Raw genomic sequence first — 12,699 nt, forward strand, 5'->3', positions numbered from 1 at the left:
ACATTTCTAAGTGACCCCAAACTGTTGAACGGTAGACTATATATTAAAATGGTAATATCATAACAGTAGACATTTAAGCCTTTGTATTCAATGCCCTGATACATTTAATGGTCACATCTCTGACAGCTGAACCGTGAGGGAGACAATGATTGTTTTAGGAAAGTATTTCCCCTCAAAATACAGGCTATAAAGTTTATTATATACTACACATAGTAACACAATGAATAGTATTTCTGTCATTTGTTATAGGCTGTTTTTAAGGACATGTAAATGTGGCTCATTTGTCCAATATCCCTCGTTTATTGATAGTGCTGTCTGCGCCAGGTTGGATCTGAATGGATATCCAGCTTCTCAAATGTCCGGTAAATTACGATCTTCCCTGTCATGTTGTCCGGCACCAAATTTTACTGATGGAAACTCTGAAATGGTATATTGTTTTTATGAAGATTTTTGAATATTCTCATAAAAATCTGTCAACCAATTGGATGGACACCTAGAAGCTACAGACACCATAAAACCTCAAACACATCAGGGTTCACCAGCAGCCCCAAACATCTAGTCTAGTGTCACTGATTATGCTGCACATCATGGTTCATCAGCAGCCCCAAACATCTAGTCTAGTGTCACTGATTACGCTGCACATCATGGTTCACCAGCAGCCCCAAACATCTAGTCTAGTGTCACTGATTACGCTGCACATCATGGTTCACCAGCAGCCCCAAACATCTAGTCTAGTGTCACTGATTATGCTGCACATCATGGTTACCCAGCAGCCCCAAACATCTAGTCTAGTGTCTGATTATGCTGCACATCATGGATCACCAGCAGCCCCAAACATCTAGTCTAGTGTCACTAATTATGCTGCACATCATGGTTCACCAGCAGCCCCAAACATCTAGTCTAGTGTCTGATTATGCTGCACATCATGGATCACCAGCAGCCCCAAACATCTAGTCTAGTGTCTGATTATGCTGCACATCATGGTTACCCAGCAGCCCCAAACATCTACAGAATAAGCTACCAGCCAAACAAGCTGGTCAGAATTGTACTTCCCTCATACTCATCTGGAGGTCGAGCATTTTTTTGTCTCTATTTATGTAATTGTATATGTATTTATGTACAAAAAATAGAGACCACAATGGAAATAAGTCCCAGACTTTATTGTGCAATCCCAGTCACAAATAATGTGTATAAGTGTATTTTATTTACATACAATTCAAATCAATCAATCCAAACTGTGCAGTGGCCAATTGATGAATGAAAAGAGACATTGTTACAAAACACCAGAAAGTTTAATGACACTAGGAGATTGTCAAGCCAAGCCTCCGATACTGGGTAAGTCTACAAGGTAGGGAGGGATGTATTTCCTGTTTGTTCAAAACACAAACCATGATATCGAAGTGCCAGAAGTTCTTTATTGGTTGTTAAACCTGTTGGTGGAAAATGTGTTGCATATATTTGATATAAATATGGCATCAAAATGTTGAAAATCTGATTTCCCCCTAGCTGATCATGCTCTGCCTCCATCTCTGATCGTAATGTGATGAAACAGGCAGGGAGAGTGAGCTCGTCTGTGGTGGTCGGTGAACCCTCAACCTTCTGGCCCAAAGCCCTGTGTGGCATCAACTGTGGCAGAAAAGCATGCTGAAGTGGCGAAGTCGATATCCACGTTTATAAAAACAGGGCCGCAACAGTTATAGTTATTTGTGGTTGTAAACAATATATTGAGTTAATTATATGAGGGGGAGGGTCGTGAAAATATTTTTAACTGTGGAAAGGTACATTTCGATCTGTCCCTAATTATATACAGTTTATTATTCACAAATTAACATTTAGAAATTGGAAAGCAGAATGTATTCATACATACTATACTGTAATTACTGGAAAAACAAACAGACATTGGTTTTGTAAGTTAATGGAAAGATTGTTTTGGCTGAATTTATTCAAATATACATTTAAATTGCAAGTTCATGTTCATAGGAGATTCTTAAAACGCACATCTTCACATAGACAGGGTAATAAAGAGATAATGGACACAATAAGCACAATGGACAATACAATTACATGCAGGGGCAAACTGGGATCAGAAACCGGCCCAGGCATTTCTAACACACAAATCAAATCAAATGTATTTATATTGCCCTTCTTACATCAGCTGATATCTCAAAGTGCTGTACAGAAACCCAGCCTAAAACCCCAAACAGCAACCAATGCAGGTGTAGAAGCACGGTGGCTAGGAAAAACTCCCTAGAAAGGCCAAAACCTAGGAAGAAACCTAGAGAGGAACCAGGCTATGAGGGGTGGCCAGTCCTATTCTGGCTGTGCGGGGAGGACTGCCCATGTTTTTCCTTAAAGCCCTCTTTACTAGTCAAATTATTATTATTTTGCAAAAAAAAAAGCCAATTTAGATAAGCCCACTGGGCTAAAGATGAATCAGTCCATCTGGCATTTGCCAGAATTGCCCTTTTGTCGGTCCGTCCTTGATCACATGGAAGAATCAACACCCGTGCAGGACATCCTCCTTGGGCCACTTGTATTCCGTTAAATCTGTTTCTCTGAGGAGCCCTGCATGTGAAACACAGACACAGAGATACAGGATAAAGACAGTATGGTGTCTGCATGTGAAACACAGACACAGAGATACAGGATAAAGTGTCTGTATGGGAAACACAGAGATACAGGATAAAGACAGTATGGTGTCTGTATGGGAAACACAGAGATACAGAGATACAGGATAAAGACAGTACGGTGTCTGTATGGGAAACACAGAGATACAGAGATACAGGATAAAGACAGTACGGTGCCCACAGAAATAGAATCAAGGTTTTATTTATATGATGGTGCCAGGTTAGAACCTTTATTAGCCCATAGCTAGCCTGATCCCAGATCTGTTTGTGTTGTCCTGCGTTTCACTCCTGCCTGTCCTGTGATATCCCACTGGGTGCAAACTGATTGAATCAACGTTGTTTCAATGCAATTTGTCAACGTATTGTGATGTGGAATCTACGTGGAACATACATTGTTTGGGGATGGGGGGTGAAATTTAAATCACAGGATTGTGTCATTATGGTAAACTAATTTCAACATAAACAAAATATGTAGAATTTTGATAGTTTTAAAACAATATCAGATATTCAAGGTTATGGCCAGTATCAGAAAGAAAAACATTAGGCTGGGCAGCACCTCCTACTGGAGAGTTAATCTGTCTTCCATCCAAGGTTTTAACATTGATCACTTGTACCATGTACTATAATGTAACTCTCAACTGCAATCCAGGTCATTTGGTTCTGCTATTAGACGAAACACAGTGATTACACACTGTATCCCCATTTGAACTTTGTTGTGCTTTAAAATGGTTGAAAGAGCAATGACAGACGTTTGGTTGACAACTAAACCAAAAATCAGACAGTTTTTTTCCATTTAAACTTGGTTGTGCTTTTAGATGGTTGAAATCATGGTGATAACACATTGGAAATTCAACTAACTTTGGGCTGTCTGTTTTGATTGGGTGAATATAAATTGTAATCTCATTGATCAACGTCTAAACCAAATATTTCCCAACTTATCCACGTTGAAATGATATGGTGTGCCCAGTTTGGATCTGTTTGTGCGGTCACTGTCACCCTGACCGTAGGAGTTGGCAAGACAGTACAAAACTGATCAGGGACTCCTCTAGCACAAGGCATAGATAGAAGAGGAGAGATGTGGCTGTGTGATGAACCTTTATCGATAGTTGTCGTGAACTCACCTGGAACTTCCAAATCATAACCATGACGACCAGGCCGTAGAAGGTACTCTTAGCGATGAAGATGCTGTAGGCCAGCTTGGCAGTCTGGGTGCTCTTCACATAGTAATCTGCAAGGACAATAATACATTCAAATGACCTTGATTAAGGTGGTATCAGATGATATTGTTAGCAGATCGTCCATTGAAAAAAACACAGCACAACCAATGATCTAGGCCAGTGTTTCTGGGTCCTGGGGATCCAACCAATGATCTAGGCCAGTGTTTCTGGGTCCTGGGGATCCAACCAATGATCTAGGCCAGTGTTTCTTGGTCCTGGGGATATAACCAATGATCGAGGCCAGTGTTTCTTGGTCCTGGGGATCCAACCAATGATCGAGGCCAGTGTTTCTTGGTCCTGGGGATATAACCAATGATCGAGGCCAGTGTTTCTTGGTCCTGGGGATCCAACCAATGATCGAGGCCAGTGTTTCTTGGTCCTGGGGATCCAACCAATGATCTAGGCCAGTGTTTCTTGGTCCTGGGGATATAACCAATGATCGAGGCCAGTGTTTCTTGGTCCTGGGGATCCAACCAATGATCGAGGCCAGTGTTTCTTGGTCCTGGGGATATAACCAATGATCGAGGCCAGTGTTTCTTGGTCCTGGGGATATAACCAATGATCTAGGCCAGTGTTTCTTGGTCCTGGGGATCCAAAGGGAAGCTCATCGTTTTTTCCCTGGAACTGACACACCTGCTTCCACTAATCAGGCTTGATGATTAGGTAATTAGTGGAATCAGGTGGGTATTTCCAGGGCAAAAACAGAAATATGCACCTCTTTGGGTCCCTAACCCTAACCCCAACCCTAACCCTAACCCTAACCCTAACCCAGGACCAGGAAAACCCTGATATACACTGCAGGTTATCAGTACAGTATGCAGGTCATCAGTACAGTATGCAGGTCATCAGTACAGTATGCAGGTCATCAGTACAGTATGTAGGTCATCAGTACAGTATGCAGGTCATCAGTCCAGTATGCAGGTCATCAGTACAGTATGCAGGTCATCAGTACAGTATGCAGGTCAACAGTACAGTATGCCATGTATTTAGGTATGAAGAAATATATCTGTAGTATATAATGGGCACATTTACCTGTCGTTATCTCTCCCCCACTTTGACCTGAAAGAAACAAAGAAGGAGAGTTTTAGATGAGATTATACATCACAGTACCACTTAGACATAGGGGAATGCATTAGAGCCTCAAAACTAGTGTACTAGTTCAGTCAAATCTCTTTCTTCTCATAAACACAGACACTGTTCATTATTTTATTACCTTGGAGATCTCCACTAATGGTGTCATTCACATTTATATCTCCATTCCCATTGTAAAAGCTGACAATGCAGGTGAATTTGTTGTCTGGGTTGTGCCAGTCTTTGGCTGGGACTCTCAGTCTGCTGGTGATACTGTATAAACTATCTTTATCCCACAAGGCCTTGTTGTCGGTCCCGGCGCCTTCAGTTCTGTTGACATTGTTGACTTGCCAGAAGACCGTGACATGGTCGGGGTAGAAGCGGGTGGCTACACACACCAGGGTCTTCTTCTTCTTCTTGTTTCTATCTTTACACTCCTTTGCCGAGGGTGCTAGGACTTCCACTGTGGGTTCAGTGACTTTGATGTTTGGATCTGCAGGGAGAAAACAGTGGAATATTTTAACACTCAATCAATGGCTTTGTTTGTTGTTGACATCATACCTGAACCTGAGTGCTTTAAGACACAGTTAATCACAAAATGAATCAATGAGACAGTTAATCACAAAATGAATCAATGAGACAGTTCATCAGAAAATGTGTTAATCACAAAATGTCTGCCAAGTCAAACACATAGAAACGACAGCAGCTTGGAATGAACCACTTTGTTACTGAACTGTACCACCCCTATATAATGTAATCAGTCAAGACTGACTAGAACATAGAGGTTATTATAATAGTATTACAGTAGTATTATTACAGTATTATTATAGTATTATTATTACAGTAGTATTATTACAGTAGTATTATTACAGTATTATCACAGTATTATTATAGTATTATTATTATTACAGTAGTACTATTATAGTAGTATTATTACAGTATTATCACGGTATTATTATAGTATTATTATTACAGTAGTATTACAGCATTATTATTACAGTATTATTACAGTAGTATTATTACAGTAGTATAGGTATTATTATTACAGTAGTATTACAGCATTATTATTACAGTATTATTACAGTAGTATTATTACAGTAGTATTAGTATTATTATTACAGTAGTATTACAGCATTATTATTACAGTATTATTACAGTAGTATTAGTATTATTATTACAGTATTATTATGACAGTAGTATTAGTAGTATTATTACAGTAGTATTACAGTACTATTATGAAATTATTATCACTGTATTATTAGTACAGTAGTATTACAGTATTATTATGACAGTATTATGACAGTATTATTATAGTATTATTATTACAGTATTACTACATTATTATTATTTTTACAGCATTATTAGAGTACTATTATTACAGCAGTATTGTAATATTATTATAGTATTATTATTACAGTAGTATTACAGTAATATTATTACAGTATTACCACAGTAATATTACAGTAGTATCACAGTATTATTATAGTATTATTATTATAGTAGTATTACAGTTTTATTATGATATTATTACAGTAGTATTACAGTCTTATTCTTGCAGCATTCTTACAGTATTATTATTACTACAGCATTATTGAAGTATTATTATTACTGCAGTATTATCACATTATTATTACTACAGCATCATTAAAGTATTAGTATTACATTATTATCACATTACTATTATTACTACAGTATTATTATTGAAGTATTATCACAGTATTATTATTACAGTAGTATTACAGTATTATTATTACAGTAGTATTACAGTATTATTCTTACAGCATTCTTACAGTATTATTATTACTACAGCATTATTAAAGTATTAGTATTACATTATTATCACATTATTATTACTACAGCATCATTAAAGTATTAGTATTACATTATTATCACATTACTATTATTACTACAGTATTATTATTGAAGTATTATCACAGTATTATTATTACAGTAGTATTACAGTATTATTATTACAGTAGTATTACAGTATTATTCTTACAGCATTCTTACAGTATTATTATTACTACAGCATTATTAAAGTATTAGTATTACATTATTATCACATTATTATTATTACTACAGTATTATTATTGCAGTATTCTTAGTTTTCCCACAGTATTATTCTTACAGTATTATTCTTACAGTATTCCTACAGCTTTCTAACAGTATTACTACAGTATTCTTACAGTATTATAACATTATTCTTACAGTATTATAACAGTATTGCTACAGTATTCTTACAGTATTACTACAGTATTCTTACAGTATTATAACAGTATTCTTACAGTATTATAACATTATTCTTACAGTATTATAACAGTATTGCTACAGTATTCTTACAGTATTACTACAGTATTCTTACAGTATTATAACAGTATTCTTACAGTATTATAACAGTATGACTACAGTATTCTTACAGTATTGTTACAGCATTCTAACAGTATTACTACAGTATTCTTGCAGTATTATAACAGTATTACTACAGTATTCTTACAGTATTATAACAGTATTCTTACACTACTATAACAGTATTACTACAGTATTCTTACCGTATTACTACAGTATTCTTACAGTATTCTAACAGTATTACAGTATTCTTACCCAGAACTGTTAGCTTAGTTCCTTCTCCAAAGTAGGCAGCATAACCACCAGAGCACACCACATACTCACAGACAGAAAACCAAGAGGATTCTAGCTACCCATTAGTGTATTTGCAGTAGTTTGGCTTGTAACAAAGGAAGTAATGCTGTATTTCTAAGCATGTCTATGTCGACAGAGCACAGGGCTAATTCACTTTATCATTAGCTCTTTGTACAGCTTAAATGTTTCCCCCCCTGAATATAATAATAAACAAACCTGAATAAACAAACCCCTTAATTTAGAAATAATTTCATGATGATGTATTTGCAATATTTTTTTAAGAAAGTTGAAAAGCTGAATCCCTTACCTAGAACAGTGAGTCTGGTACCTGGACCAAACTCTGCCTTATCCGTGTACCACAGAGACATACCATACATCTACATTACAGACACTGGATTACACCTGACACAGATCTGTTACTTTGCCTCTTCTGAACTATTATGCACTTCCATTCAAACTGATACAACACCACAATATAGACTCATACAAACCAACGCCTGAGGAATCGGAACATTGTTTTATAAACCATAAAGAGATTTTCTCTCCATCTCTGTTTCACACAACAGATTAAAAAAAATAATACAACGTCTCTTTCAGTAACAGATAAACCCATGACGGCATAGATAACAAATGACAGAATCAGTTTTCTCACCTAGAACTGTGAGTTTGGTGCCACTGCCGAAGAATGCCGGGTTGTTGTTCACACTGATACACAGCTTCAGAGATAACCCCTCCTCACTACTCAGTACGAGCAGAGTTTAGGTGTAGTCTTTACACCCCCAACCTGCTGTCTTTGGTTGTTGGATGTCTTTACACCCCAACCTGCTGTCTTTGGTTGTTGGATTTTATGAAATGTAATGACATCACAAAATCATTTCCATATTATGTAGAGATGAAATGATCATTGTTTTGACCAAAGTACCTAAGACTATGTCTGGTTCCACTGCTAAGGAACCTCTTCTCCTATAGCTGATAAGTATTATAATGAAGGTAGACTGTGTCTGGTTCCACTGCTAAGGAACCTCTTCTCCTATAGCTGATAAGTATTATAATGAAGGTAGACTGTGTCTGGTTCTACTGCTAAGGAACCTCTTCTCCTCTAGCTGATAAGTATTATAATGAAGGTAGACTGTGTCTGGTTCTACTGCTAAGGAACCTCTTCTCCTATAGCTGATATGTATTATAATGAAGGTAGACTGTGTCTGGTTCTACTGCTAAGGAACCTCTTCTCCTCTAGCTGATAAGTATTATAATGAAGGTAGACTGTGTCTGGTTCTACTGCTAAGGAACCTCTTCTCCTATAGCTGATAAGTATTATAATGAAGGTAGACTGTGTCTGGTTCTACTGCTAAGGAACCTCTTCTCCTATAGCTGATACGTATTATAATGAAGGTAGACTGTGTCTGGTTCTACTGCTAAGGAACCTCTTCTCCTATAGCTGATACGTATTATAATGAAGGTAGACTGTGTCTGGTTCTACTGCTAAGGAACCTCTTCTCCTATAGCTGATAAGTATTATAATGAAGGTAGACTGTGTCTGGTTCCACTGCTAAGGAACCTCTTCTCCTCTAGCTGATACGTATTATAATGAAGGTAGACTGTGTCTGGTTCTACTGCTAAGGAACCTCTTCTCCTATAGCTGATAAGTATTATAATGAAGGTAGACTGTGTCTGGTTCTACTGCTAAGGAACCTCTTCTCCTATAGCTGACACGTATTATAATGAAGGTAGACTGTGTCTGGTTCTACTGCTAAGGAACCTCTTCTCCTATAGCTGATAAGTATTATAATGAAGGTAGACTGTGTCTGGTTCCACTGCTAAGGAACCTCTTCTCCTCTAGCTGATAAGTATTATAATGAAGGTAGACTGTGTCTGGTTCTACTGCTAAGGAACCTCTTCTCCTATAGCTGATAAGTATTATAATGAAGGTAGACTGTGTCTGGTTCCACTGCTAAGGAACCTCTTCTCCTATAGCTGATACGTATTATAATGAAGGTAGACTGTGTCTGGTTCCACTGCTAAGGAACCTCTTCTCCTCTAGCTGATACGTATTATAATGAAGGTAGACTGTGTCTGGTTCCACTGCTAAGGAACCTCTTCTCCTATAGCTGATAAGTATTATAATGAAGGTAGACTGTGTCTGGTTCTACTGCTAAGGAACCTCTTCTCCTATAGCTGATAAGTATTATAATGAAGGTAGACTGTGTCTGGTTCTACTGCTAAGGAACCTCTTCTCCTATAGCTGATACGTATTATAATGAAGGTAGACTGTGTCTGGTTCTACTGCTAAGGAACCTCTTCTCCTCTAGCTGATACGTATTATAATGAAGGTAGACTGTGTCTGGTTCTACTGCTAAGGAACCTCTTCTCCTATAGCTGATACGTATTATAATGAAGGTAGACTGTGTCTGGTTCTACTGCTAAGGAACCTCTTCTCCTATAGCTGATAAGTATTATAATGAAGGTAGACTGTGTCTGGTTCTACTGCTAAGGAACCTCTTCTCCTATAGCTGATACGTATTATAATGAAGGTAGACTGTGTCTGGTTCTACTGCTAAGGAACCTCTTCTCCTATAGCTGATACGTATTATAATGAAGGTAGACTGTGTCTGGTTCTACTGCTAAGGAACCTCTTCTCCTCTAGCTGATAAGTATTATAATGAAGGTAGACTGTGTCTGGTTCCACTGCTAAGGAACCTCTTCTCCTCTAGCTGATACGTATTATAATGAAGGTAGACTGTGTCTGGTTCTACTGCTAAGGAACCTCTTCTCCTATAGCTGATACGTATTATAATGAAGGTAGACTGTGTCTGGTTCTACTGCTAAGGAACCTCTTCTCCTCTAGCTGATAAGTATTATAATGAAGGTAGACTGTGTCTGGTTCCACTGCTAAGGAACCTCTTCTCCTATAGCTGATACGTATTATAATGAAGGTAGACTGTGTCTGGTTCTACTGCTAAGGAACCTCTTCTCCTATAGCTGATAAGTATTATAATGAAGGTAGACTGTGTCTGGTTCTACTGCTAAGGAACCTCTTCTCCTCTAGCTGATAAGTATTATAATGAAGGTAGACTGTGTCTGGTTCTACTGCTAAGGAACCTCTTCTCCTCTAGCTGATACGTATTATAATGAAGGTAGACTGTGTCTGGTTCTACTGCTAAGGAACCTCTTCTCCTATAGCTGATACGTATTATAATGAAGGTAGACTGTGTCTGGTTCTACTGCTAAGGAACCTCTTCTCCTATAGCTGATAAGTATTATAATGAAGGTAGACTGTGTCTGGTTCTACTGCTAAGGAACCTCTTCTCCTATAGCTGATAAGTATTATAATGAAGGTAGACTGTGTCTGGGCAGGGAGACAGACAGCTTTATACCATGATAACTGGAGCACATAACTAATGCCTTTACTGTGATCCATTTAAATATACTCTCTTACTTTAACACGATTTAGACGTATAGTCAAATTAGATATTTTCTATATTGCCAAATGTTAATTTGTTGGTCTTTGTTATTCCCTCGTGTACATTTGTCAGATAGATTCCACAACAGTTCATTGTTCATTTTCTTACCTAAAACGGTGAGTTTGGTGCCGGCTCCAAAATATGCCTCCGAGTACGAGCACAGAGACACAAGGCTGTATCTTTACCGTCTCTCTGACTTTGTTTTGACTCAATCTTTGTTACTCTATTAAAGTTATTTCAAAACTCTTCACAGGATCTCCGAGACATTCAGCTGGGGGGGGGGGGGGGGGGGTTAAATCTGACATAGTAAAATAGTCACCATAAATGATTTGGTTATAAACTAATGAAATTCAAGTGCGTTCCACCTCTCGACCAATCTTTAGGTCACATTCCAATCCATGAACATCAACCACACACTGTAACCTACAGATTGTAACCATAAGATGGAAAGGTGTACAAATTACATGTAGTTTAAAAACAAAATCACAATCAGGTGCAAACGTTATATTATGTTGGTGTAATGTCTCACCTAGAACAGTTAACCTGGTTCCTCCACCGAAGTAAGCCTGGCTGGCACCACCAGCACAGTGGATTTACTCAGCCTGTATGTAACCACGTCAGGAGGACTTTAAAGATACTACCCAGTCGTTCTGTTACAGTACAATTCTCTAAAAAACTTTACAACCACATACATTATAACCACATAGCTTACATGTTTTATAACCAACAGATTACTGCACTTTTTCAGTGTCATTTCTCACCTAGAACAGTTAACCTGGTTCCTCCACCGAAGTAAGCCTGGCTGGCACCACCAGCACAGTACAGTGGAACACTGCTATAATATAGCTATATGGGCACGCTGAGCCTGGCTGGCACCATTAACACAGTACAGTGGAATACTGCTATAATATAGCTATATGGGCACGCTGAGCCTGGCTGGCACCATTAACACAGTACAGTGGAACACTGCTATAATATAGCTATATGGGCATGCTGAGCCTGGCTGGCACCATTAACACAGTACAGTGGAATACTGCTCTAGTCTAGCAAGTCCTTTTCTCGTCAACTTTAAATCCCGATCGTACATGGCCTTTGATAACTGTATTGTTCAAGACGTCCTACCAATCAACACCATGTTTTAACCAGTTTACAAGACCGACACAGATGACTCAAACCATACTGTAATACTACGATATCAAATCTCTTCTCACGAGTATGTTGTCTCACTCACATTCACTGTCCATACGCCAAACACAGTGTACAGATTACTTACCGAGAACTGTTAATTTGGTGCCTGATCCAAAATGTGCCTCATAGTTGGCACAGTGTACAGGCTTAACATCAAAAAGCATTGACTGGAGGTAACACTAGTATGAACTAATCTAATGTACTGAATCCATAATCAACTAACTAACTCATCACCAAAACCCCTAGACCACACACAGAGTCCCATTAGTTCCATCATGGTGAATATTCTCTTACCCAGAACACTCAGTTTGGTCCCTGCTCCAAAGAATGCAGGATCATAGTTGTCACAGTGCCGACATACTGAGCAGTAATGTAACCAACCACTAGCTACTGAACTTGTCTACGCATTTGGCATCAAAAATAATACCCCGCTTTTTAATACTAGTCAATGGTTCAAATAAACCATTAGATGAACCAGTACAGTAAGTAAATAGA

General features: G+C 38.1%; 1 gene segment (V, D, J or C); it reads right to left on the reverse strand.

The window, feature by feature from the left end:
* Window positions 1–1,145: 1,145 nt before the first annotated feature.
* On the reverse strand, window positions 1,146–12,476 carry LOC106611417 (T-cell receptor beta-2 chain C region-like). The segment is given in 5 exon segments: window positions 1,146–2,565; window positions 3,749–3,855; window positions 4,877–4,903; window positions 5,058–5,408; window positions 12,290–12,476. Coding segments are annotated over 5 exon segments (588 nt in total).
* Window positions 12,477–12,699: the final 223 nt, after the last annotated feature.

The sequence above is a fragment of the Salmo salar genome, chromosome 09 (genome assembly GCF_965601325.2).
Source record: "Salmo salar chromosome 09, fSalSal1, whole genome shotgun sequence".
NCBI classification, from domain to species: Eukaryota; Metazoa; Chordata; class Actinopteri; order Salmoniformes; family Salmonidae; genus Salmo; species Salmo salar.